The 27,892-nt window shown below is 40.7% G+C and overlaps 3 protein-coding genes across 3 annotated transcripts; all 3 read left to right on the plus strand.

The window, feature by feature from the left end:
* Window positions 1–1,217: 1,217 nt before the first annotated feature.
* igfbp6b (insulin-like growth factor binding protein 6b) lies at window positions 1,218–7,165 on the plus strand. The gene is made up of 4 exons (XM_083569668.1): window positions 1,218–1,772; window positions 2,554–2,588; window positions 2,934–3,053; window positions 5,794–7,165. Exons 1-4 carry the CDS (start codon window positions 1,424–1,426, stop codon window positions 5,899–5,901), a joined length of 612 nt encoding a protein of 203 aa, XP_083425794.1. The 5' UTR covers window positions 1,218–1,423; the 3' UTR covers window positions 5,902–7,165.
* Window positions 7,166–7,724: 559 nt separating this feature from the next.
* Window positions 7,725–12,031, plus strand: LOC310741641 (coiled-coil domain-containing protein 42 homolog). Its single transcript, XM_083569663.1, has 7 exons — window positions 7,725–8,010; window positions 9,001–9,097; window positions 9,506–9,604; window positions 9,775–9,972; window positions 10,762–10,983; window positions 11,193–11,348; window positions 11,625–12,031. Exons 1-7 carry the CDS (start codon window positions 7,787–7,789, stop codon window positions 11,718–11,720), a joined length of 1,092 nt encoding a protein of 363 aa, XP_083425789.1. The 5' UTR covers window positions 7,725–7,786; the 3' UTR covers window positions 11,721–12,031.
* A 1,722-nt stretch (window positions 12,032–13,753) lies between these two features.
* On the plus strand, window positions 13,754–22,654 carry pip4k2ca (phosphatidylinositol-5-phosphate 4-kinase, type II, gamma a). The gene is made up of 10 exons (XM_083569655.1): window positions 13,754–14,197; window positions 14,795–14,892; window positions 15,389–15,485; window positions 17,016–17,162; window positions 19,640–19,786; window positions 20,029–20,067; window positions 20,220–20,333; window positions 20,758–21,022; window positions 21,230–21,333; window positions 21,870–22,654. Exons 1-10 carry the CDS (start codon window positions 14,039–14,041, stop codon window positions 21,948–21,950), a joined length of 1,251 nt encoding a protein of 416 aa, XP_083425781.1. The 5' UTR covers window positions 13,754–14,038; the 3' UTR covers window positions 21,951–22,654.
* The last annotated feature ends 5,238 nt before the right edge of the window (window positions 22,655–27,892 follow it).

The following is a 27,892-nucleotide window of genomic DNA, read 5'->3' on the forward strand; positions in this document are numbered from 1 at the left end:
AGTCGATCACCTCTGCCGATATTGCTTTAACAACACCAGCTGGTCGACATCTGAGTGAGATATCTCCAATCTGGTCACATTTCCAGCGTTCAGGGAACAAGCCTTTCTGTGAAACCCTGGGAGTTTGACTCGCATTTGATAGTTCGAACAAGACCCGGAGCCGAACAGGTCTGTTTTTTGCTAAAAATCGCTAGAATGACTCTTAAATCGTGTTTCTGTCTTTCCAGGAAAGTTTCTAAACCAGTCACATGAAGAAAAAAGATGCTTTATGTGGCTGAGAACTGTCATAAATGATAAATCCCAGTTTACAGCCCTAGTTGTGGTGGTATTTAGGTGAAAGGACACAGGCTTGGACAAGAACTCGATCGCCACGTCGAGTCAAATCAGTTGGAGTCACCTTTATTTATAAGATGCATTTCAAGGACAAAGCGTCTGCCAATGAAAAAAACCCAAGGTAATGTCGAGCGATCGTAATCATTTTATGCCTCACTGGAACAGGATGACTGGTGCTCTTTAAAGTGTCGCACACGATTATCTGGATAATGTCCTCTTAGGCGAAAAGCTTTCGAACAGACAGCTGCCTTTCTTGACACAATCAAATGTCACGACGGTCTCACAAAAATGCGACATCAGAATTCTGTTTCCAGATTCAGGCTGTGCATCCCTAGATCTGGCAACCATAAATCCCACCATTACATACAGCTGGAGTGGAGGTTATGGTAATAAATCATGGTATGGTACTCGGTCACGTAGGAAAGTTTCTTAGAACTAAATTAACTCCATCCATGCAAGAGTCTGATTGTCGAACGGAACGGGGAATGGTCACCCCTGTACAAAAGATTGCATTATTCTGACAATCTGATGATACTGATTTTGAAGCACTCCAACTTGAAAAGAAGTGCATTTTTCTAGAAATGTGAGTATATGAATCTCTTTGCCCCCTTGTTCCCTCTCTCTTGCTCTTTCTCTCGGGGTGTGTTACCATGGCAAATACGACCAAAACCGGTGTGACATGTTCATGTATGGTGCGTTGCACGTATGCCACATTCGTATTTCAGGAAAACGAGTGCTTCCAGATGTAAGAGCGAAAGAAGAAATGCTGGAATGGAGCTTGATCATTTCTGAAAGGAAAAATAATCTCTTTCTTCCCCCACCTCTCTCTCTTTCTCCCTCCCTCCTTTCCTTGCTCTCTCTCTCTCTCTCTCTCTCTCTCACTCTCTCTCTTTCAGTCCCAGCCCCTGAAGGTGTCATAACCATGCTCTCTCTTTCTCTCTCTCTATCACCGCCTTTCAGATATTTAAAAGCTGCTGCTCTGTGTGTTTCTCAGGATCGTGTCCTCTGGCACTCGAGCTGATCGGAGCACTCGAGCAAAAGCTGCGAAAGAGAAACGGCGCTCCAGAAATAGCATCGGCCAGGAGCACGTATGATCGGCGGAGGAGCACAGAAGATGCCTTTGCTCTTGAACTTGACAGCCGTTGTCCTGTTGCTCTTTGCTCACTGTGGATCCTGGACTCTGGCCACCCGCCTGAGTCACCACAAGATCTGCCCATCCTGCAAAGACTCCCGAGCTTCCCGGGACCCCATCGGGGCAGCCAACACAGCTGTCCTGGCTTTAGGGGAGCCATGTGGGGTATACACACTGAGCTGTGCCAAGGGCCTGCGTTGCATGCCTCCACCCCGCGATCACAGCCCGCTCCAAGCGCTGCTGCAGGGCCGAGGCGTGTGCACCAAGCAGATCAGGACGAGTCCCACCGAAAAACCCCATACTGCAGGTAAGAGTCTCGATGCCGTGTGCCTTTTGCAGATTACACAAACAATCCCTGAGTCATGCTGGACCATTTCATGCGGCATTTCGATGCTCTGAGCACGCCGGCATGTAGCAGCGGCATGCGTTTCAGGCTTCACAGATGCCTCATCAGATACTCACCTTGGTCACTCTGCTGCAGTGTCTCACGGATGACGGAAATGCCAGCGGGATAAAGCGCACGCGTAGCCTCTAGTCTCCTGGGAACAGCTGTCAGTTTTTTTATGCTCTGTTGTGCAAAGGCAATTTGGTGACTTCAGGGACTATCAGATAGATCACTTACTGTCAGCGTGCATGTGCATTTGTGTGCGTGTGCGTGTGTATATATATATATATATATATATATATATATATATATATATATATATATATATATATATATATGTATGTGTGTATATAATATATATATATATTCATTTATAGGATCATATTTCTGTCAAATTGGGCATAAAATGAATTGTATCAAATAGAGGGAAAGGAAATAGACATAAGGAAGGACCACACATATGTGTGTGTGAGTGTGTGTGTGTGTGTGTGTGTGTGTGTGTGTATGAGTATGTCAGTGTCACCCACATTCTCATGCTGCTGATTCATACACCAGACGTCTCCATCTACTGTCCATTAACAGCTATTGCTTTAAGCACAGCCGGCGTAAAACTCGAATCTCGGTCACATTTTTCCCACAATCAATCCAAATGATTGTTGCTTTTAAGCGCTCTCTGACACGTTTCTAATTGTGGGTTTTGCAGGTCCGCATCCTTCCCACAGCGGTGAAATCGAAAAGGTTGGTGTCATCTTTTTCTTCGTCTCTCATTTCATTTTCTTCCTTCATATTCATCCACGTAGACCTCATTAAACTCCCTTCTTTTTAACACTAGAACAGGATATGAATCCTAAAGCCCCCAAAGCCTTTTTCACCCCCTGATTATTGTAGCTTGACCTCCTAAAAGTCTCAGGTGCATGCTTTTTGATTCAGATAAGCTTTACAATAATGCATAAAGACATCAAATCCAGCATAGGCCATGACACAGAGCTCAATCATGAAACCTCAAAAGGACACTGTACTGTTGCTCTTCGGTTCGTTTTGAGTTCCCACCTTTTTTCCTCTATATTTTCATTTCCTCCTCAGGCGCCATGCCGGAAGCTGCTGAACGCCGTGCTGCGTGGCCTCGAGCTCACCGTTTTCCAGTCCGACCGTGATATCTACATCCCCAACTGCGACACTCGTGGCTTCTACAGGAAAAAGCAGGTGAATCCGAGTACAGTATCTTCAGTCTCAATTGACTGTATGTGTGAAGTGTTGCTGAGCTCTAATTTACTATGATTTTCATAGAAATATAGAAATATTACCTACAGCACTGCATTCGCCGCATACGGCAGACTCCCAGAATGAATCCAGAGCGAATTCTTCATTGCTATTCAACAGCTGAGCAGTTGAGGGTTTAGGGCCTTGCTCAAGGGCCCAGCAGAGGCAACCTTGCAATGTCTTAACCTATGAGCTTTCCATGAGGATCATGGGAAACCCATGAGGCTCTGCTTTGCTGTGATCGCTTATGCAACAGTTAGCACATCCCAATTCGATTTGATTCTATCCAATTTTTGTTTTATGTGTATAAAGCATTAAACAATGGACATTGTCCCAAAGCAGCTTTGCGGAGATAAATAGGTATTAAAATTCAACTTTACATATTAGTACCTATAAGTTTATCTCTAATGAGCGAGCCAGTGGCAACAACGACATGCAGAAACTCCCTGAAATAAAAAAATTAAACCCGGAATGGATCCACGTTTCTGAATTGAACCCATCCTCATCGGGGTGGCCCCTGAATGTCCAATCATTACGGTATTATAATTGTTGAGGTGTGAGGTAACGGTTCATGCCACTTGTAGTCCTAAGACTGATTGTAACAGACTGTTGATATTAATCACGGTCCAAATCCATTCTCATAGTTCTTGAGGTTGCTCGGGAACTTCATGGAGCTTTAGGCTGTTTATGTGAAACCATCATCAGCTGTACAGAGTAGTGTCCAATTAAAGAGAATGTGAAGGACAAGATCAAAAGTACCTCAGAAGCATGTTTAACTTGATAGAGAATAAGAGAGAGAGCATAGAGAGAGCAGAGAGAGAGAGAGAGAGAGAAAGAGAGAGAGAGAGAATAGAGGGATGAACATCTGTGCATGTGAGTCTGGGTACTTGGCACCTGAAAATGCTGCTTTCACCTGAAACTTGGATTTGATAGATTCGATTCGATTTAACTTTAGTCACTGTGCAGAATACAGGGTCAATGAAATGCAGTTAGCACCTCACATTTCAGCAACCATTTTAGAATCTTCTCAAACTTGGGATATATTTTAGAGTAGTCACTGTGCAGCTTGTGTAGCAGTACAAATTTCTGTCCTCTCAAAACTACTCAACATGCAGCCATTATTTTCTAAATAGCTGGCAACAAAAGTGAGTACACCCTCAGTGATAACAGCTGTACATCGTGTAACCGTGCAAAGCCACATGTCCTATTCATCATGTTCATGGTTTTTGTCTGCTTGACAGAACCATACAAATTTGTGTATCTTGTATTTAAGAAGTTAAAATTTGGGGCTTCGAGTACAATTCTCTCATACTGAACACTGGATGTTCAACATGGCACCTCATGGATTTGAGAATTAGAGTTGTTGCTCTCCACAAAGATTCTAAGGCTGTAAGAAGATCGGTAACACCCTGAAACTGAGTTACAGTACAGTAACCAGGGTCATACAGAGGCTTTCCAAGACGGGTTCCACTCGGAACAGACCTCGCAAGGGTCCATCAAAGAAGTTGAGTCCTTGCGCTGTGTGTCTGGTTTCAAAACACAGATGCATGAGTGCTGCAGCATTGCTTTAGAGGTTTGCAAAAGTGAAAGGTCCGCTTCGTACTGCAACAAGTACATTTGTATGGCCGTCATCCCAAAAGGAAGCCTTTTCTTAAACTGGCTCACAAGAAAGGCCTCAAAAAGTTTGCTGAAGAACAACCTGTCTAAGAGAATAAATTAATGAAACCATGTCCTGAACGATAAACTTGGTGTACAGCATGTGTGGTGGTAGCATCATGGTCTGGGACATTCTGAAGCAAAACATGACGCCCTTCCTTCAGAAACTGGGCTGAACAGCAGTTTTCCAACATAATAACGACCCCAAACACACTGCCATCTGCCTTGCTGAGGAAGCTGAAGATGAAGATGATGGGGTGGCCAAAGTATGTCTCCAGACCTGAACCCTATTGAGCACCTGTGGGGATCCTCAAGCGGAAGGTGGAGAAGCGCCGTGCGTCTAACATCCAGCAGCTTCGTTTTGTCGTTATGAAGGAGTGGAAAAGGATCTCAGCAACAACCTGTGCATCTCTGGTGAATTACATGCCCAGGAAGATTAAGGCAGTGCCACATAACAATGGTGCTCACAAAAAATATTGACGGTTTGGACACAGTTTTGACATGTTCACTTAGGGTGTACTCACTTTTGTTGAAATGACAGAGTATTATTAAATACTGTATAATGCAATATATATGATATTTTCTATATCACCAGTTTTAAGGCATTACATTGTATTCTTTAGTTATGCTAGAACACATCTGGAGATCAATGTATTAAGATTAATGTTAGATTTTAAAGATCTTCAGTCAGTCCAAATGCTTCTGATTTCCTGAATCTCTTTAAAATCTAACAAACATGTGTATTCTAGTGGTTAAGTTTTATTCCCAATCACACCCAGCTGCCACTCCTGGGCCCCTGAGCAAGGCCCTTAGCTGCTCAGTTGTGTGAACAAGATAAATGTAAGGGTTTCTGAGAGAATGCTGTAAATGCTAATAAGTAATGGAGGTTATGTGACTGCTTTTTCTCCCCTTTAAATTTCTCTTTGAATGTCAAAAATATGATTCTTTTATACAGGACATTTTTCAGAACGTCGTAATTTTTATCCTTTTAGAGTTTCATTCTTACACTGTACCTGTCGTTTCTCAGTGTCGGTCCTCGAAAGGCATGCAGCGCGGCCATTGCTGGTGCGTCGACGAATTAGGCGTCACCTCTCACGCCGCCGAGGACGCCGCTTTACCATGCGACGGAGAGTGAGACGGGGCGCGAGGTGCCACACATTCTGAGCCAGGAGGAAAAAGAGGTAGAGGAGGAGAGTTCTGTGAGGGAGGGAGGGCGAGAGGGAAAGAGAAAGAGAAATAGAGAAAGGGACAGGAAGAGGACGAGCCACTCATGCTAGACCCTGCCTGGCCAGGAGACACCAGGGGAAAACCACTCAACACACGAGGACACACACGCTCCTCGCCCAAACACTCCATCCACACCACCGAAGGTTTCACAACACTGCCATAGAACCAGTGCATAAGCACAAAGCTGACACGAGACACTCCATCGCTCCAAACAAGACCCTCCACCCTGGCCACTTAGTAGCATCCATTATCTCTGTGATAGCCATCACTGCCTGTGTCTTCTGTATCTCCAAGTAGGCCGTAAAAGCGGGCTTGGGGTGCCTTTTTTTTTCTTCTCCACCTCCTCTGCTATCCCCTCTCCCTCCCTCGGAAGATACACTGACTAAATTAACATGTACAAAAGCAAATTACGCCTTTCCTGTTTAATTTATTTCCGGAGTGTAATCGTGTTTCCTCTGAAATGTTATATTTCATGTAACCGTGACCATTGATACAAGAGTACCGTACATGCACACAATCCGCTTCTGTTGTGACAGTCCGAGTGTCAATACACACATCATTTGTACATACATTTTTTTTTTTTTTTGTGGTTGCCATTGGGTGATATGTTCTTGAAAGCTAATGACTATTACTCTATCTGAAAAGGCATATTTTTATATACTTCAATATAATATTTTATATATAGATTGATGCTTTATTTAAGGAACTACGATACCATGTATTTTTATATTGTCAACATCGTTGTTTTGTTGTTGTTGTTGTTGTTTCGTTTGGTTTCTGGTTGGTCATTGTCGATTTTAAATTCATGTTCAAAGAAAAACGACGAAAAAAAAGAAGAAGAAAGAAATCAATATTATAAATGGCACACTCTTCGGATATATTGTACTACCAAACACGTTTTAGCAATTATTCGCTCGTTGGCTGATTTGAATCATTCTAAATTGGTATACGGTCATAAAAAAAAAAAAAAACGGACTCAATGGATATCTATTTTCTCACTCCAGACTGAATAGAGGTAAAACCAAAATGCTGTAAAATAAAAGTGAACACATTCTTCTCATGTCGTATCTTGTGAGTGTGTACGTTGCAGTGATCGCAGGAGGCTCTGCAAAGCTGCAAAGTACAAGAACTTTAAGAAAAATAAAGAACTAAATGCTATATTACTATTATAAGTGACTGTGTGCTGTGTATTATTAAATTTAGATGTAACAGAAAACATATTTATATACACACACACACACACACACACACACACACACACACACACACACAAAGCCATATGTGGTTCTTCTCCAAACGGTTACCACAAACTTAGAAGGCACATCAACCTCAGCTTTGGAGATGCACAGCCCTCGTGTATGTGTGAACATTGCTGAGACTTGGGCGCCACCTTGTGGCCTTAAAGAGAAGCTTAAATAGCAGCATCAAGGCTGTTTTTTTTTTTTTTTTTTTTTCTTTCATATAAATGATTATTCTATACATGTTTACTCTAAATAGCTTTCAATGAGCCAGGAAGTGGTATGCATCGTTTTTACTGACCCTGACCAGGATGTTTTCTTTCTATTACGTCATCAATGTAAACAAACATGGAGCTTAGGGGGAATAAAGTTAGCAAATCAATTTCTAAATAACTGACGTGACAACTTCCCCCCCCACACAAAATAAATAAATGAATAATAATAAATAAAATACGATCACAGACGTCATAGTTCTAATATGACGCGACGTTTCCCAGATGCTTTTTTAAAAGACGCGCACGGGACACCGAGCCACACTTCACAGGGGGACACACGATGGAGGACACCGACAATAAAAAGCAGGACGCTGCAAGCAGATTGCAGGAGACACAATGCAGCATGCAGGACGCATTAAGCATGATGAATGTGGCAGTACGCAAGAGGGAGGAAACAGCACGCAGGATGCGAAACTCAATGTTCAGCATGCAGGACTCAGAAGACGACCTGTACACACCTTGCGTTTTGCAGTACACCGATTTCCTCCGACTGCATCAGACTATGTGAGTCGTGCGAGCTTGTATTTCTGTATCATAACTTTTTTTTTTACGTCCAAACTACTGAACGAATGCACTACTTTTTTGTTTGTTTGTTTGTTTTGACGGCAGTCTAATGTCGTTGCGTAGCTCGGCCTGAAGATGGCGCGCTAATATTGATTGGCAGGCTTCGAAAAACAAGTATGGGAAAACAGGACCTGGTAAAGTCTTGTTGGAATACTTTTGTTTGTTGTACGATTTTCATATCTGGCCTGTCTCAAACGAATCCTGTAACACAAACCCGGCCCTATATTACCCGCGGAATGATTTGCACCACAAACACGGACTCATTCCCGTACACTTTGTTGTTGCGGATTGATCTATAAGAAGCGGGGCTTAATCACATATCCGCTCATATGGCTGCCAATTAGAGCGCCCTGCAGTTCCATTTTACACCACAATATTTACGTTGGGGAAAACGTGGGGCGCTGTTGAGCTCGAGATTGCTCGTTTATCAGTATGAACATTTTATGAGTCATTTAGTTAAATTCGTTCCTTTGATCAGAAATAATATAAAATGTACTATTTGTAATAAGCATATCACCCAACAAGTCTACATACATCTATGACTATGAACAATGCTGATAAGGACAAATTATGATAAACAGAATGAGTATATATATTGTGGTACGTACTGTTAGTTCTTTTGTCACGTGACTCCCATTATTTCTGTAACAATAATGTCAAGATTCAGACAAAAAAATAAAAAAATTTCTATTGCATTGAAGTGTTTATGGGAGTCATGTGATGAAAGAACGAATGACTCGGACCAGAGGACACGTAAGATAAACTACTCAGTTTTGTTTCCTCTACATAAACTACTAAGATTTTAAGATGCTTGGAAGGCTCATGCATGTCCTGTAGAAAATGAACGAATCATTCTTTGAGATTATATACCTAAGGTAGGACTAAGGTATATATTTTTGACATGCTTTCTTTCTTTTATTGTTTTCATAGAACACCCAGGGCTCCTAAAACTAAGAAGTTTTTTCGTCTTCAGGCGGAGAGAGAAGAGACCAAAAACATTCAGGGAAAAGCCAACACGCAGATAAAGGTTAGGAAATTTACCACTGAAAGAGATTTTAGATTAGATTTCAGACTGCAAACAGAAAAAAACATCATCTGTTTTACAGCATTGAAACGATTTTGTGATTAACTTAGCGATCGTTTAAAATGTTTGATCAATATTGCTAATCGCTAATTGATCAAGAAGTAGAAGAATCAATTTCCCTGACTATACCTAGCAGGCAGTTGGTTTCTTTTCTTGATAAAAGGCACTTGATACAAGTGCAAAAAGTTGAGATGCTTAAATATCAGCCTGAATGGGGTGATCTGACATCCATTCAGATTTGAAGGAACTATCCAATTGCGTTGACGTTGCTTTTAGTGTAATTTTTTGCAACTTTGTACTGTACAGTGTATTTTCCTGTAACTGATCTGGGTTTGGTCTGATTCCCTCCAGGATTTGAAGTCCGGCCTGCAAGCTGTGCAAAAGCAAAAGGACCTGAAGGATGTCGAAATGCAGATGCAGCGCCACATTAAAAATAGTAGTTACCTGAAGGTATGTATTTGTGGTATAAATTGACATTTATAGTATCATTTGTTCTTTTACTTCCAGCAGTGTCTCTGATAGACCTGGGAATCGAGCCCACAACCTTTACGCGTACAAAATGCTGAAACGAACGATCCGATGAAACTGTGGCACTTTTTATGGCCTTTTTTCATTCGCAGCACAACATGGAGCAGCGGTGCATTGCGGTGAAAAAAATCCAAACCTGCCAGGAAAAGAATGAACAGATCCGAGAACTCTTAAATGAGTTAAACAGGGAAATCATTGCTCTGAACAAGCAGCACCGGCAGCTTAAAAAGCAAATGCAGAACTGCATCCATGGCGAATATATCAGTGCCATTTTAAAGGATAGTAAACAGGTACAGACATTTTACTGCTCTTTATTGATATTGTGTTTTAATAAAAATAAGTGTAGATGAAATTTGATTTTATTATGCCACCTTATGCTAGATTAGTTTATTATTTTGTTATGCACTATAGAGACAAGAAATATAGCCTGTTAAAAGAGCATTATTTTTTATCATAATGGCATTTCTCCATATTCATTGCTATTGAAGCAAAACATTACAACTTACTTATGCATATAGTTGGTGGGGGGGTCTAGCAAGTAAGTAGGCTATGTTGAAAACTAGAAGTCGACCGATAGAGTATTTTACCGATTGCTAGGTTCGATCGTATGCCAAAAAAACTATTAATCAACTGATAGTTTCTTAAATGGATACTGGATTATTAAAAAAACACTCCATGAACTGTATTACAATTTTTTTTAAAGTACTGAATTAGGAAAATGTGCTATAGGAAAACAATTATGAATAATAAATCAAAAGTATAATTTAGCGCTCTCCGTGCAGCGCGCAGTCTCGCGCGTAAAAACAAACAGCACGTGGTGCCAGTGATTTGCCTCTAGAGGCCGCTCTCTTAATCACAGCGAATCGGAAGCTGTATTTGATACTAGGGAAAATTTTATTATCAAATACAGATATGATATGAGTTAAACATATTTAAAATTCAATTTTAATTTTTAATTAAATTATATGGCCCGTGGGCCGTAGTTCGGGGACCCCTGGTCTAGTATATCTTTTAAAATAAATAAAGGAACAATCTCTTAGCAACCAACTTTTTATTCGTATTATTATGCTTGCTCTCAGTTTCAGGAGGCGAAAGAACTGATCGGACATTTCACAAAAGCCAAACGATTACATGACGAACTGTTGAAGAACATGCAAAGCAAGCAGGCAGAAGTGGATAAATCACAATCGGAGACTAATCGCATTAGGGATGAATACTCTTTTACACAAGGAGGAAATGTGATTAAGATACAACAGCTGAAACTGGAACTTGGAGATTCTATTGGCCGTGTTAAAGCAGTGGTAAGAGGCTATTATTATTATTATTATCGGAGGAATGTTAGATTACGTGTCCTACCAAAACTGGAATAACTCCCTTTATTTGTCTCAGTTAGACAATCAGATCTGACACTGAATGAAAGATGTCTCTAATACTTGGTCGGATCGGACCAACTGATATAACCGTGCAACCATTTACTGACAATATATTACTGAAATGTCTATGTTTCCAGGAGAAACGATTTAAGGAATTACACAAGTTATCTGACTGGAAGACCATGGAGCTGGGGAGAATTAGTAGGGCTATCTACGAAATGTCAAGATATCTGTGGAAGATGGGTATGTCAGGGACAATGAACGTAGAAGAGACTGCTGCACTGCTGGATAAGGTATTGCAGAGAATTTGTATTATATAACAAACGAGTGATAAAGTGTCTGTATTTGTATTTGCATTCAGGTGCATCCGGATATCCGAAACAAATAATAATAAAAAAAAATCACTAATTTAAAAAAATCACTGATGCATGTGTAATGCCATTAGGGAAACATGACCCAATCCAGAGATGGCAGCTGAAAATAAAGCTTTTGGCTAAATCTGATACATTTAAACCACAAATTTAGTGACTAACATAAAAACGTATTTGTTGTATTCTTTCCATTTTCAGATTATGGAGTTTATTCATGATCTAAGTTCGCTTTGGGAGAGGAAAGAAGCCGAAAAGGACAACCCTACTAAAAGAGAAAACAAAAAGATATTCTAATCCAAACATTACAGATGGTTCAGTTTCACAGCTAAGCGTCAGGGATGTTGTCGAAATACCTTTTAAGAGTCTTTGAATCAAGATCTGATTTAAGAGCGCTTGTTACAAGGGACATCTGAAGTGAAGAGCTCCCATAGAACTTCGACACCGGCTTCATGAGTTGAGTTGCATGAAAGATGATGGGCAAAAGAAAAAACCTCAGCCCATTAGAGATAAAAGCGCTTGTAAACAGCTTTTATGACCTAATAACATGGCAGTTAGGAGGCAAGCTCAACTAATACAACACAAATATTAATAAAATTAATCACAGACGGGTCTTTTGGTTTTGTTCAACATGTCTGAAATGTGCTATAAATACACATTTGTTCTTTAGTTCCTGCACAGATTCATTATTGTAGTTAAAATTTTTTTTAAACCTTCCTTTTGTTTCTATGCAACAAATTAGTAAAAAAGCGAAATCACACAAGAATTATACAGTGAAACAGTAAAAGAAAGTTCTGTAGACAGTTAAGTCCAAATGAGACAACTTTGGACAGAAGAACTCCTATAAGATGGAGAACAGGAAAGAAGATGTGTATAGTCAAACATGGCTGTAGAAGCTTTAAGGTTTGGGGTTGTTTTTGGAGCAGGGAAGGTTGGAGACTTATTCTGGGTAAAAGGAACCAACATGTCCACCATTTCATACTCCAACACCATGCAATTCCATCTAGAATGTGGCTCATTGGAACAAAGTGTTATATATCATTAAATTGCCTGCCCAGTCACTGCATCCAAATCCTACTGAACTGCTCTGGGATGAACTGGATCACAAGGTCAGAAAGAAATCTACAACTAGTGAGAATAACCTTTGGCAAGTTTTACAAGAGGCACAGCAAAGTATTTTAGCTGAATGTTTGGAGAAATGAACTGTCTGGATGTCAAGAGTGTGTAAAGCTGTTTTTCATGGTAAGGGAGGCTTTTTCAATAAAAATAAAAATCTTTACATGTATATATTTGTTTGATCAAAGTAAATCTTAATACAATTACCTATTGGATATAAACAAAAGGAACATACATGTGTTTCTCAGATAAAAAGGGATAAGCAAAAAAAAATTCTTTTCTGAAAAGGCTTTTATAAATTTGAATAAATGTATTATTTGTCAGGATATCTAAAAAGAAAAAAATCAAATAAAAACAATTACATTTCCTGAATAAAACATGAGTCAAGTTTATTTCTATAGCTCTTTTCACAACAGACATTGTCTCAAAACAAATGAACAATGTCCTTTCTACGGTCATTTAAGATTATGGAACCAGGAGCTACTGAGCAATTCATAAAATAGCTCAACATTTGCGATATTCATAGATCCAACACCAGCTTCAGCATGCCAGAGCCTTTAAACACTCAAATGTCCAAACTCCACATGAGGTGGAATCCAAATGGAGCTGGTACGTCTCTAGATGGTTTGGGATGTTTGCAGGGTCGGCATCCACTTCTTGAAAGGTCCATAATCTTCATGAGGTGGGACGTGACTGGAGCTGGCGCAACCTCAGGGTGCCTCAGGATGGGAAGAAAGAGAAAGAGAGAGAAAAGCAAGTCATCAGCGGACACAATTTGTCGTGTGTGTTAAGTGTTTTGACGTCCCACGTGTTTGTTCCTGATGAATCCTATTTTTATTTGTAGAGTGCAATTGACATTGTAAGCCATCCAGGCATTATTTTGACATTATAACATTATGAGCAGTGAACTGAATAACACTGATTATCTCTTCATCATGGCACCTGTTAGTAGGTGGGGTATTTCATTAAGTAGCAAATGTACATTCTGTCCTCAAAGTTAATGTGTTATAAGCAGGAAGAAATGGGCAAGTGTAAGATTTAGACAAATTGTGACGTCTAGACGACTGGGTCAGTAGTCCAAAACTAATATATATATATTATGTACATGTCATAAAGAGGCTACAGGTTTTGAGCAAACATATTTCCGGCCTAAACGGATCACGTGGTGTGACTACGGCGCCCCCTATTGGCTCCCGGATCTGTCGATCTACACTCTCCGGGTTCCGCCCCCTGGTGATCCGCAGCAGACGTTCGCGGGTTACAGTGGATCTGTTCCGTGCGGCTGTCAGGGACTTTTACCCGGAATGGAGCAGGGCTGCACCTCTGACTCTTCTGCGGAAGCAGTGAGGTTTAGTAGAAAACAAGAAGAGGGAAATTAAAAGGTAAAAATCATTCTGGATATTTGTGTGTGTTTCGTTAGCGCGGAACTGTGACTGACAGCTGGGGCGGAGGAGCAGGAACCGAGCGGAACTGATTCGAGGCGCGGCGAGGCGGCGGTGATGGCGGCTCTCGGAAACCCCGGCAGCGCCTCCGGCCCCATTCTCATGCTGGCCGCTAAAACCAAAACCAAGAAGAAGAACTTCGTCCAGCAGAAGGTGAAGGTGTTCCGAGCCAGCGACCCGGTGCTCAGCGTCTTTATGTGGGGAGTAAATCACTCGGTAGGTCCTTCGGCTGCGGTGGAACTCCCCGAGGCGCCTCCCTTCCCCTTCTCAGATAGCTAGCATGGCTGTAAACAGTCGCACTTTTTTTGCTTCTGCTACCTGTTTTCCGCATAATGCGCTACGATTGGCCCCCTTGCTGTGCGCGATGCCCAATTGGGGCGCGCGTTCAAAATTCCTGACCAGTCCTGACTCAGGGGGCGGGACTTGTTTAATACGGATAGGGGGACGATAACCGTAACACAGTCTCAGTACAATGCGGAAACTGCAATTTACATGTGTGGTATTCAGCAGCTACACGAAAGCAAAGCAACAATACCTGCAGTTTGTTTTGCTGAGTGCATTTGATCATGGCATTAAAGGCTTTTAACAGCCTATATGAAATCCCCTATTATGTAAATATGTCTTCCCCATGATTCATATTAGAGAGAGACCTGCATGGGGGTGAAGGTCATGCTTGATTTTGTCCAGCAGCTTATCAGCTTTGATTTCTTGCAAATTCTTTATTTTTTTTCCTATTAGTGGATCTTTGCAGGCTGTGATTTGAAATGCCCTTTCCATAAAATCTCTCTCTCTCCTCCTTTTCTTCTTCTTTAGATTAATGATCTCAACCAGGTTCCTGTCCCAGTCATGCTTCTCCCTGATGACTTTAAAGCCAACACCAAAATCAAAGTCCAGAACCATCTTTTTAACAAGTACATTTCACCACATTTACATTTCACAAATCAACACCTGTGGCATTTTGTTTGTGGGATAAACATACACACAAACACCATATCTCCAAAACTATACACACCTGATTGAAGCTTAATAAGCTCAATAAAGCAGTGGTTAAAAAAAAAAAAAAGAAGCAAGTAGTGTGTATTAAGACATGCTGAGAAAACATTTAAACTTCTAGTGAGCTGCTACTGCAGAGTAAAGACCTCCTTCTTAAGGGGGGGACGTGTTATTAATCTGGATCATCATAAAGTGATCTTGTAGTTATGTTTTATTGCTCTTTTTGATATGAATGGTTACCGAGCCCAGTTTTAATGAAGCTGTCAACTTTGCTCAGAAAAGCCTGATTCCAATCAAGTCAGAATTCCAGAAAAGGAATGCGTCATTACGGGTTGGAAAACGTATAGTCAGGAATAAAGCACAAAACTGCTGTATTTTGCAATTAACGTTTTTTTTTTTCTCTTTCTTTAACAGAGAGAACCTTCCAGGGCATTTCAAATTCAAAGAGTACTGCCCACAAGTGTTCAGGAACCTTCGCGAGCGATTCGGAATCGAGGATCTTGACTACCAGGTACGACACAACCGGAAGATCAGCTTCGAAATTTTTCAGAGTTTCCCTGTACAACGGGATTGATGTCTGACTTGGAATATATGGACAAAAGTATTGGGACGCCTGATGTTTTCGACCGTGTGTGGTTCTTTTCCTGCAAAACTGGAGCCACACGGCAGTACACAATGTTTTCAAGTGCGGGAGCATGATAGCTTCCTCCCTTGAAACTAGGAGACCCAAATTTGTTCCAGTATGACAAACCGACTTCATTAAGATATGCTGAATTTGGGTTGGGAAGGAACCCAAAGGACAAAATCTAGAGGAACATCTACCCAGAAGAGTGGAGGTTATTATAGGGGGGAGGGGGGAATCACCTAATTTTATGGTCAGCTGTCCGCAAACGTTTGTCCATATAGTTTACATCGATTTGGGTTTGGAATTCTTAACACAATTAATTTCTTTTACACCACATGCGATGTTTACCATAAAACTCGATAGCTGTTTGAGAAAATATTCATTTAGTTGTCATGGTGACAGGTTTGGTTAGACATATTATATGATAGATTGTTCAGATGACTTTGGGAGATATACACAGATCAGGCATAACATTTATGACATGTGAAGTAAAGAACACTGATTATCTCTTCAGCATGGCACCTGTGAACATTTTGTCCTCAAAGTTGATGTGTCAGAAGCAGGAATAATGGGCAAGTGTGAGGATTCAGGGCCAAATTGTGACGTCTAGACGACTGAGTCAGAGCATCTCCACAACTACAGCTCTTGTAGAGTGTTCACTGCAGTGTCTGTAAAAAGTGCTCCAAGGAAGGAACAGTGGCGAACCAGCGACAGGGTGGTGGGCGGCCAAAGCTCGAGCGAAGGCTGGTCCGTGTGGGCCGATCCAACAGACGAGCTCCTGTAGCTCAAACTGCTGAAGTTGTTCATGCTGTTGATCTTTGACGGGTCAGAACTGTTTCGGAAGCAAAGGTGGGACCAACACAATTTGAGGCAGGTGGTCATAATGTTATGCCTGATATATATTCTTGAAAATACATAGAGAGAGATTTTGAAGATTTAGGAAGGTAAAGGAGTACAGATGTTCCAGTTTTGATTCGGATCCAGGAGACGCCTGAAAACTGCACTTTTCTGCTTTTTCAGCGAAATCAGCGGGCTCGGCAAATGCAGAAAAGGTAACTGACCGAAAAGGGAAAGGACACGAGAGGCGGGATTGGCGCTTGGTAGTGGTTGCTTTCCCTTTTGTCGGTTGCTTTATCAGGGGGAATTTTGATCTGCGAACTCCCAAGCTGCTGTCATGAGGCGAAGCAAAACAAAGTGGGTGGGGCTTTGGGCTTTCTGTTCACTAAAAACACAAATAGCCTTCCTGTTATTCCTTTATCGTTGCTTAGCGCACGTCTGGGAAACGATTTTGTTCACCGACATTTCTTTCAGCCTGATTAGGGTTTTTATAACGTTTTCTGTGGAGCTAAATTGTGTGTGTGTGTGTGTGTGTGTGTGTGTGTGTGTGTGTGTGTGTGTGTGTGTGTGATCCCTCAGGCCTCTTTGACCCGCAGTCCCCCAGTGAAGGGGAAGGGTCAGGGCGAGGGTCTCCCCTTCATCTCGTACGACCGCACTCTGGTGATGAAGCAGATCTCCAGCGAGGACGTGGCCGACATGCACAGCATCCTCTCCGAATATCACCAGGTATCGCTCTCGAGACTTCACGACGCGATTCCGAACCTGTAAATGCGAGCGCCTGCCATATCGCTGTATTAGATTAGGAAGTTCAAGAGTTTTGTTTCGCACGGAAGCACCCCGGGAAAACATTTACTCACTGCAAAAACAAAATGTAACCCCTGGGCTACGATTAAGGTTTGACCATTACCTCTTTGCTGTGTGGACAGTCCTGTCCTTAAACGCCCAAAAAGACGACATTATCCAGCCCCATTTCTATCTCGCTCTGAAAGTCTCTCATTTCCGGATAAATTCGAGTCACGCGAGGTCTATTTTTATCGCCTTTCTGGCCTTGAGTGAGAAAAAAATAGGGCAACAGGGTGTACAGCACGTGTATCTTCATGAACTTCCGTTCTTCTTCATCTCCATCTCACTTCCTGGGTACAGGCAAAGCACTTAGCTCCGAAACGCCTGCCTCCCATCTCTATTCTGTGATGGCGCAGAAATATAGGGCGCTTTAATGCTTGATTGTGAACAGGCAGAAGGTTTTCATATACAACACATAAATAGGTTGATTTATTTAGTTATTTTATTTAATAATATACAAAATATTTGTAGATATATTTTTTTTAAAGGTTTCTCCGTTGTAACTGGTTCCCGGTTTAGGAAAATGAGCGAGAGAGTAGAAGGGAGGGAGGGAAAGAGAGAGATAGATATGTTTATCTCTGCTATAATAAAGGTAGGAACAGGAACTAAATTGTCTGAGTTGCTAACTGGTTTCCGATTCGCGAGAACTTCATCAGGAAGTAACAGGCCAGTCCAGAGAGCAGAAGAGGAAACGATATATCTCAGGAGCATATGTTCTAACTGCTGGTGGAATAACATCCTGCACAAGACCTTCTATTACCACCTCTGTTCAAGAACTAAACCTAATAACTGATGACGGCGAAAATCTTTATACATGTTGATATGAATGAGTTTTTCTGCCATGAGAAAGTCTTCAGGTCACTTTCTGACATCTGCTTCTACCGGCTTTTACATAAGCCACAGGGAGGAAGTAGATTTGTAAGTAAGTAAATAAAGAAATAGCTGCTGTGATATAAGAGGAGTAAAAACATGCTGTGAGATGTGCTGTGATGGGAAAATAACCAACCGCATTGATAGTTTCCTGTAACGCCAAAGCCTGCGATGAAGGTCCTCTATTCTTCATCAAACGGAAAAGGGATTTCTCTCGTTCTGACTCTTCCTGTCTTTTCCAAACATTCGCTAAATATAATCTTCACCCTGTTGCAGATGTTTATAGAAGCAGGCGAGTGACTTTTGTCCGTTCCTTCTGCAGGAGAATATCCTTTGCGATCGAAGCGCTCGTTTCGATCCAGCATTCGGAGGCGTCACACACTCCAGAGGGCTCGATTTCAGGAGCGTTGGGAATGTTCGCTACGTCACAAAACGTCTCGATTTTGCTCTCTGAAGGTTTTCTACTAGGTTACATAGTGAGGTTAAAGAATAAGCAGTTATTAAGCTGTAATGTGTATCAGTGCCACATGAGAAAGATCATTTGGTGGCATCTAAGAAGAATTTCAACTTTTACACCACAGCACTGCTGATTACTTTTCTATAACAGCAGCACTGATGGTTCATTCTGTATCACGTACTGCTTTAATGACTGTGCACACAGATTTCTGTTTAGCAGAAAGAAGCAGTGAAGAGAAAAAAGAAAGAAAGAAATGAGCAGTGAAGAGGAGAAAGAAAGAAAGAAGTGAGCGAGCATTAAAGAGATTTAGGACAAAAAAAGAGAAAGAAATATTGATTGAGCATTAAAGAGAAATGAAGGACAAGAAAGGAAGGAAGAAAGAAATTAACAGTAAAGAGAAAGAAAGAAAGACGTGATTGAGCATTAAAGAGAAATGAAGGACAGAAGAAAGAAAGGAAGGAAGGAGCAGTGAAGAAGAAAAAAAGAGAAAGAAAGAAAGAAAGAAAGAAGTGAGCATTGAAGAGAAATGAAGGACAGAAGAAAGAAGGAAAGAAAGAGAAAGAAAGAAATGAAAAAGAAAGAATGGAAGAAAGAAAGGTGCTTTGTAACAGCAAACTTAGAATGGAATGTCTGGAATGTTTTACCAAGATAAAGAAAGAAAGAAGTGAGCAGTAAAGAGAAAAAAAAAAAGAAAGAAAGAAGTGAAGGACAAAAGAAAGAAAGAAAGAAAGAAAGAAACGTGTCACATGCACGTTACAGCACACAACTCACTACCTGACTTTACTAACACCCTTGTTATGTTTCTGTAAAGCTGCTTTGAGACGATGTCCATTGTAAAAAGCGCAATAGAAATGAACTCGAACTTGTTTTCCAACGCATTATAACACTGCTCATCTCCACATCTCAATTTCTGTTCCAGCGTCTCCACTGTAGGTTTTGTGTGCGATTTCTTTAGATTATATTATGTGGGTCTTTTCGAAAAGACTCTGTCCTCGGGATCTTCATGGATTCTCTGTTTTTTTTTTCTCTGCAGCACATCGTGAAGTGCCATGGCAACACGCTCCTGCCTCAGTTCCTCGGCATGTACCGCGTGAGTGTGGAGAGCGAGGATACGTACCTCATAGTCATGAGGAACATGTTCAGCCACCGACTTACCGTGCACAGGAAATACGATCTTAAGGTGAGGGGATGGAAAACTTGATTCACGAGCACGCCGTGTTGTGTGATGTTGCATTTTTATTCAACAGCGTTTGCATTATCCAGCTGTATATAATAAAAATATGCCACAAGGGGGTGTTCTGTTGCAGATGTTTTATGTCGATTCGTCACTTTGCCATTCTGACGAATGTGTTAAAAAAAATATATATATATAATAATAATGCAAGTACGTACAGTCCTAATCAAGCTGTTCATGTCCTGCAGGGTTCCTTGGTGTCCCGAGAGGCCAGCGATAAAGAGAAGGTACGAGAAGAATGCTTCGATCACTACCAACGTTACTTTTCCACCAATTTCTTATTTTGTGTATAAATATATATATATATATATATATATATATATACACACACACACACACACACACACACACACACACCATGTTTCTGTTTTTGCCTCAGGTGAAAGAGTTGCCCACCTTCAAGGACGTCGATTTCAGGAACAACATGCAGAAGGTGTACGTGACCGAGGAGGAGAAAGAGAAGATCCTGGAGAAGCTCAACAGAGACGTTGAGGTACAGGAGTTGGTGACTAGAGGCTCTATGAGTGTTGTGTTCCATACTGTTGTACTTAAGTGATTCACAGCAGGCTTAACAGTGTGATATGATTAGCGTAGTGTGTGTGTGTATATATATATTAGGGATGTGCGTCTCCTTAATTGAGGCCGATACAATTTTTATTTGATTCAATGGAAAAATATGATAATTCAATATATTTAAGTGTCTTCTGAGTATTAATGCAAAAGAAAAACTATTCATTGAAGCCAGACGTTCTTTTCCTGTTCTGTCTTCAGGAAGTTGCAGCTCTACCTCTGCCATGTTAATCTTTATTCTATGTGATGCTTTTATCCTCCCTAAATCATAAAATCTTCATTTGGGTTTAGATGATGTTTATTTTTTACTTTGCCGAGTGTATTGATGCTGACATTTTATACTCTAGTTCCTGGTAAAGCTGAAGATAATGGACTACAGCCTGCTCCTGGGGATCCACGACGTGGCTCGGGCCGAGCGCGAGGAAGAGGAAGCAGAGGAACCGAGCTGCGAGGACGAAGGCGAGCCGGAGAACGGCGTCAACCCCACGTCGCACGTCGGCTCCTACGGCACGTCCCCCGAAGGCATCGCCGGCTACATGAACTCTTTTAAGCCCATGGGCCCCGGAGAGTTCGACCCGTACTTGGACGTTTACGCCGTTAAAAGCGCCCCAGGTTAGTTCCGTGGAAAGGTGAGAGGATTTCTTGGAAAGCTTTGGGAAGAGTTGACACATCATTTAGGAAGCTTGTGTGTGTGTGTGCATTCGAGAACACTAGGTCAAGTAGGCAAGACAGGAAGTGCTGATTACATGTTGACCCTGGTGGCTTTGATTGGCCCGGAGAGTTGTACAGTAAGCATGTGACTTGTGTGTGTGTTTCCAGGCGCTCCGCAGAGGGAGGTGTACTTCATGGGCCTCATCGACGTACTAACGCAGTACGATACAAAGAAGAAAGCTGCGCACGCAGCCAAGACTGTTAAGCACGGGGTGAGAAATTATACAAAAAGCATATTTACATCATCATTATTATTATAATACATCGATCAGGCATTACATTATGAGGTGGAGAACACTGATTATCTCTTCATCATGCCACCTGTTAGTGTGTGGGATATTATTAGGTAGCAAGTGAACATTGTGTCCTCAAAGTTGACGTGTCAGAAGCAGGAAAAATGGGCAAGCGTAAGGATTTGAACGAGTTTGACGAGGGCCAAATTGTGACCAAACCGCAGCTCTTGTAGGGTGTTCCACAAGATACTGCAGTGGTCAGTATTTATAAAATGTGCTCCACGGAAGGAACAGTGGGGGGACAATTTGATGCATATGGGAAGCGAAGGCTGGACCGTGTGGTCCGATCCAACAGACGAGCTCCTGTATCTCTAACTGCTAAAGAAGTTCATGCTCTTAATGTTTAGGATCAGGACTGTTTTGGCAGCAAACACAATATCAGGTGGTTATAATGTTATGCCTGATTGGTGTATATTATAATATATATCACACTTTTCTTTATTTTTTGATTGCAGGCCGGAGCAGAAATCTCCACAGTTCACCCGGAACAATACGCCAAGCGTTTCCGCGACTTCATCTCCACCATCTTCGCGTAGTGCATCACCATCGCACTTTATTCCCAGTTTTTTTTATTTTGTACATATTTTACCAAAACTAACGCGCGAGCGTGAAAGAACCCACACATTCCGATTACCCGCACGTGACCAAACGCACAGTCGTTTGCTTCCATTTAGGACACTTTTTATTCGAAGACGTGATGCTGTAGCAGTAACACACTACAAACGTCCTCCCGGTCTCTTTCCCTCTCTCTCTCTCGCTATTTCTCCATCTCTTTCGGAACGGAGGAACATGAACCGCCGTTCTCCGCCGCGCGCTTCCTCCCAGCGGCGCTCGATCGCACGCGCGATTTTTTCATGCCGTTCGGTAGCATTTGCACCTAATGTCTAGAGAAAAGCAATATTTTGAATGTTCATATTTGTATAAACGCCTGAAGTTTAGCGTTCAATGTTTTCTAGCAATTTTATGCAGTTTAGATGGGGAAGAAGAAGGAAAAACACTTCGCAACTTAGAGAACAGAACTAGAATCCGCACGCCGTGTTGTTTCTTTTTTTTTTTTTTATAATGCGATTCAGTGTTTGGACAATTTTTTTCTTTTCTATTTTTTTTTTCTAAAGATTTTCAGTAACAATTTTTTTTTTTTTTTTTTTTTTTTTAATTATAAAGATTTTAATATTTCACACATCAGTTCTTTTGTGGTTTAATAAAGACCTAAGCGCCTTCATACATAAGGGGAAATGAACACTTGTAATTTTATTTAATTTACATGATTGCAGTGTTTTTGTAATCTCACACACACACACACACACACACACACACACACCTCTCTCTCTTAACTTTCGGCTGACAGTTTGTTGTTTCCTGTTAAAGTCCATCGACAACCTCGTGACACGTTTCCTGTTCCAGCCCCGAGAATTTTCATACCTTTTTCATTAAGCCACTAGGGACGTCTGCGTTTTGAGATTTTTGGGAGGAATAAAATATCAATCATGCGTGAGCAAGAAAGTGAAGAACCTTTTTTTTTTTTTTTCCTTTGACATCAGTTTTTACTGCGGCCTGATGAAGAATGCGTGCGAGTTGAATTCAGATAAATAATGAAGGGTCACGGACAGGATTTGCTTGGCCTCTTCCAGAAGCCTGAAATTGTGCTGACAGACCATTTCCTGTTGCTCTAACCACGAAAAAAAAAGAAAGAAAAAAAACATTGTCATGACCGTCCTTAACAATGGATGGAAAAATGCAGGAAGAGGGAAGGGAGAGAAAGCGAGGACCCGATTGTGTGGTTTAAAGTGCTGACAAGCTGCTGCTCGAGGCTGAACAGATTAAATTGAGGGAGTCAATCTGAAAATGTTGGAAAGCAGAGCCAATACAAAAATTTACACAAAGCAAGGAGATGGGAGATGTTGGGTCGTGATGTGACGCATGCAGAATCGTTTTGGGGTGATCGGATCTCCTCCGATGAGTCAAAATCGAGTCATCTGTCTTGAAGATTTGACAAAAACCAAAACTTTTGAAGCTGGAGACTCTTTCCATTTTATAAATATGATTCCACATTTAGTCCAAACTTGCTGTTGGAATAACTTTCACTCTTCTGGGAAGATGTTCCACTAGATTTTGCTCATTCAGCTACAAGTGTGTTAGTAATGTCATTTACGGAGGTAGGTGAGGTGACCGGGTGCAGTCAGTGTTCCAATTCATCTCAAAGGTGTTCAATAGGGTTGAGGGTCAGAGCTCTATATCATGAGATCTTCCATTCCAAACCCATTTAAAGCATATCCTCATGGAGCTGGATTTGTTTGTTCAAATACTCACCATTGATATTCTTTGCTTTTATTTTTACTGTACACTAGTAGCGCGTTGGCCATACAAGTCCTTGTTGCTATATAATGTATAAACAATACAAGTACATTAATATAAAGCTGTGATTTCTGATTCCTTCCAGAGCTTCTGTTCCAAAAACAATTCCGATCACTTTGACTGATTTGAGAATTCCACACGTTTGCACTATTTGGCTAAACAGTCTCTGATTTTCAGGCTATTAAGCAGCTTGTGGAAAAACCGTTATCGTTTTTGCCCTCCTATCCTGTTAAGTGAGGGGTAAGCATGTGTTGAGAATGTTCTGGGGGACAAAAACACCTTCCTCAAAGGGGGTTTATGGACACTGTACACATTCCCTTTCTATGCTGGCATTTCCCTCTATTGTCTATCGGAAATCTGAACTGCCAACAAAAAAAGAGACAAGGGAAAGACCACTCACTCGTGTCCTGATAACAGGCGAGCTTCAAATCTCTTAGCTTAACTTTGTAGAAATCAGAAACTCTTTATGTAAAATTGATGTTAATGAATATGAATATGCAAATGGGGTGTCTTTCTTCAACCTAGTTTTATATGCTTGCGATATTCAAGCTGAGTATGGACATGAAATGATGGCACTTAATGGCTTTCGAAGGAATCCTGGCCTGAGGTGCATTCAGCGTTCCAATTCATTTCAAAGGTATCCAATAGCAGGTCATTCGGATCTTCCACTTCAGCCCATGGAAAACATATCTTCATTCAATTCATTTGTATTTGTTTTGTGCTTTATTTTATTTTATTTTATTTTTTTTACACAATTGACATTGTTTTAAAGCAGCTCAACACAGATAAAAGTGGTTATAAAGTTATGTGCAAGTTTATTGCCTATACGTTCTTCATAATTATTTATTCCCAATGAGTGAGCCTGTGGTGAGGAAAAACTCCCTAAGATGGCATAAGGAAGAAACCTTGAGCAGAACCAGACTTCTAAAGTTCTACCAAAACAAAAATTCTATTGTTGAGGTGTGTAGTAATAGGTGCTGGACTCCATGGAGGCTATTACTACACTTCAGTATGTCTTCATGGACGAGGCTTTGTGCACATGGTCATTGCCAGAAAACAGATTTGAGTCTCCTACTTGATGGGAAAAGGGGAAAAAAAATTATACAATTGTGAGACTCCAACTTTGTGGAAACAGTTTGCGAAAGAACCACATAGTCAGGTGTCTCATAACATTTGTCCATATAGTGTACTTCTAATATATCTATCCAATACAGGTTTAAACTAGAACTGCATCTAACAATTATTTTGATAATCGATTAATCGGATGATTAAGAATTATAAAATATATACACACACGGGTATTCAAGTCAAGAGGCTTTTATTGTCATTTCTACTATACACAGTGGTACACAGTTAAAACGAGACAACGTTCCTCCAGAACCCTGGTGCTACACTAAACAACAGTTACATAAAGTGCATCAAGTGCAACCTAGTGCAAACAGTGCAGACGAAAAACAGTACAGACAGACAACACAAGACAATACACATAACCCAAGATAGCACCGAACAGTAAACCTACTGTATACTCTGAATATACAGGACTGTGCAAAGAGAAATTCTAAAAACTATAACCAAGAGTAAATATAAACAAACACAATGCAGTGCAAAAAACCAGCATGTAAACAGTGTAATATGGTTAAGTATAAATAATAATAAATAAATGATGATGGAATATTATAGAAATGATAAGGAAAGTAAGATAAAGACCAAAAGAAATGAACAAGTTTATAGGCAATAATTCAGCTAGTCATGTTTTAAGGACAAAGACATCATGCTGTAGGGCTCAATGTTACTGGGGTATGGGACATGATTGGACACTTTTCAAATAATACCCAAAAAATTAGTTACTGTAATTAAGTAGCTTTTCACGTATCTGTACTTTACTGAAGTATTTCCATTTGTGGAGTCTTTAAATCCACTACATTTCAAAGTCAAATATCCTTTTACTCGTCTACATTATGTGAAATCAATCATAGGACTTTTAATACTTAAATCCAATTGAAGGCAAACACTTTTGCACTTTTACTCAGTTGAAAGTTTAAATTGAGCACTTTTACTGGAGTAATATTTTACCCCGTGTATCTCTACTTTTACTCAACTGCATGGTTTGTGTACTTCGCCCACCACTGAATGCTAATTGCATTTTATTGGCCCTGTACTTGTACTCTGCACAATAAGAATCAAGTTCTAATCTAATCTGATCAAAGGCAACATAAATAATGCAATGCATTGCGACAGAGACCATTTTTCACCCCATTAGCCAACCTGAATCTGTGTAGAAGAGGAACATACAACCACCACAAGCTCAATCAACCTCCCTGAAATATTCTGCCAAAATAACTCAAGGTCTTGTATGACGTGTACGATCGCCTGTTGAGGGCTGATAAAGGATTAGGAAATTGTAAGTGCATCAGAGGGACCCTAAAAGTGGAAAACGGTCAAAAATAGCTTAAATTCATAGCTTTATTTTTTTCTACACCTTTGCAACGAAGTGCTGGCCAAATGTTATTTTCCACATATACTATAATAACTACAGTTTTATTCATATTTATAAATCAAAAGCTGTGTGTAAATCAGGTACACTTGATGCATATTAAATGAAAACAAAGGAGTCACTGTAACCGCACTCTGCAACCGTGGTGAGCAGAAAAGCATCTCAAAATGCACAACCATAAGGCAGATGCACCACAGCAAAATACAATGTTTGCGGTCATGTCCGTTTCAGTCCAATTCTCAGGCCAGAGAATTGATTCAGTCGAAGTATAAAAGACTAATGATCTCCGTGCAAGTCTCCTGTGTGAACCCGCTTTAAAAGACATTTACAGCATCTATTTAGTTATTTTGTGCAAAATGGACCAGCAGTAAACTAAATGAATTGGCCATAAAAGGGATACTACAATAAATGTGTAGAGGCAGAGGATAATGTCAGCGGTGATAAAAAACCTTCTCAGGAATCTTTCCTGCTGTGCATGCCCTACCAGCAGAAAGAGAGAGAGAGAAAGAGAGAGGATGGCTTTATTCTCCAAAGCACGCAGAGGAAACATTAAAGCAGCACCATTTTCAGTCTGATCGGCCTTCATTTCTCTAGGACACTGCTTTATCAAAGATTTTTTTTCCCCCAATAACAGCTCCATAAGGTCGAGGAAGGCCTTGTTGATTTTTACTTTCACAAGGCCACTGAACAGTATTAAAAACCAGAATGTGTAAAAGGTGTAACACTTGGCAGAGAAAACGATATAGAAATAGTATAAACAGCTAGGAAACCATCATTATGCTGTATGTCAGAACATATCTTTAAAATATTATATATATATATATATATATATATATATATATATATATATATATATATATATATATATATATATATATATATATATGACAGTAAATCTCATTCAAGGACCTTTCTGGGGAACAATTCAAAGGTAAAAATAATCCTGAATTTCCCAGTTGAAAAGTTCTGTTATACTGAAACAGCATGGGATCTCAAGGGGTCCAAAAACCAAACCTCTTATTTACACAAGAAATCGCTGAGATTCGTTAGAAATATACAGTCAGCAATGCGACATCCAATGTCTCTGAATGTAGACTCATCCTGGACCGAGATTCTCAAGTCATCGCAATTTTCTGCTCTACCTGCTCCTGTTAATGGTTGGTTTGGTTGGTGCTTGGTGGCGTGCTCTTCTGCGTTATCACCTGATGGTTGTTTTCACTATGCCTTTCTTCATGCTTGATGTTCCCGTGGACAGGGTTTGTATTGGGGGATGGTTCCTGTGCAAGGTTACTCACCTCATCTACGTTAACAACTTCTACAGCAGCTCCTTCTTCCTGGCCTTCATGACTCTGGAGAGGTACCTGAGCATAACTCGGCAAACCACGCCCGCCTGCTTTCCACTGCAGCCCAGGCACCGGCACACTTCTGACCCTGCATCTGATGTCCTGCAATACTATACACAAGCTGTTCTTCTCAATTAATTTTTTACAGTACACTTCATAAATGCTAATTTTACATGATGTAAGATGTGTTTTCTCTAAATTTGTGTTGTTAGAATATATATGGCTACATACAAACACTGAAAAAGATCATCAGGCCTTACTGTAACACCTGAATGTGCACCTTCTT

This window comes from Silurus aristotelis, assembly GCF_946808225.1.
Source record: "Silurus aristotelis genome assembly, chromosome: 19".
NCBI lineage: Eukaryota > Metazoa > Chordata > Actinopteri > Siluriformes > Siluridae > Silurus > Silurus aristotelis.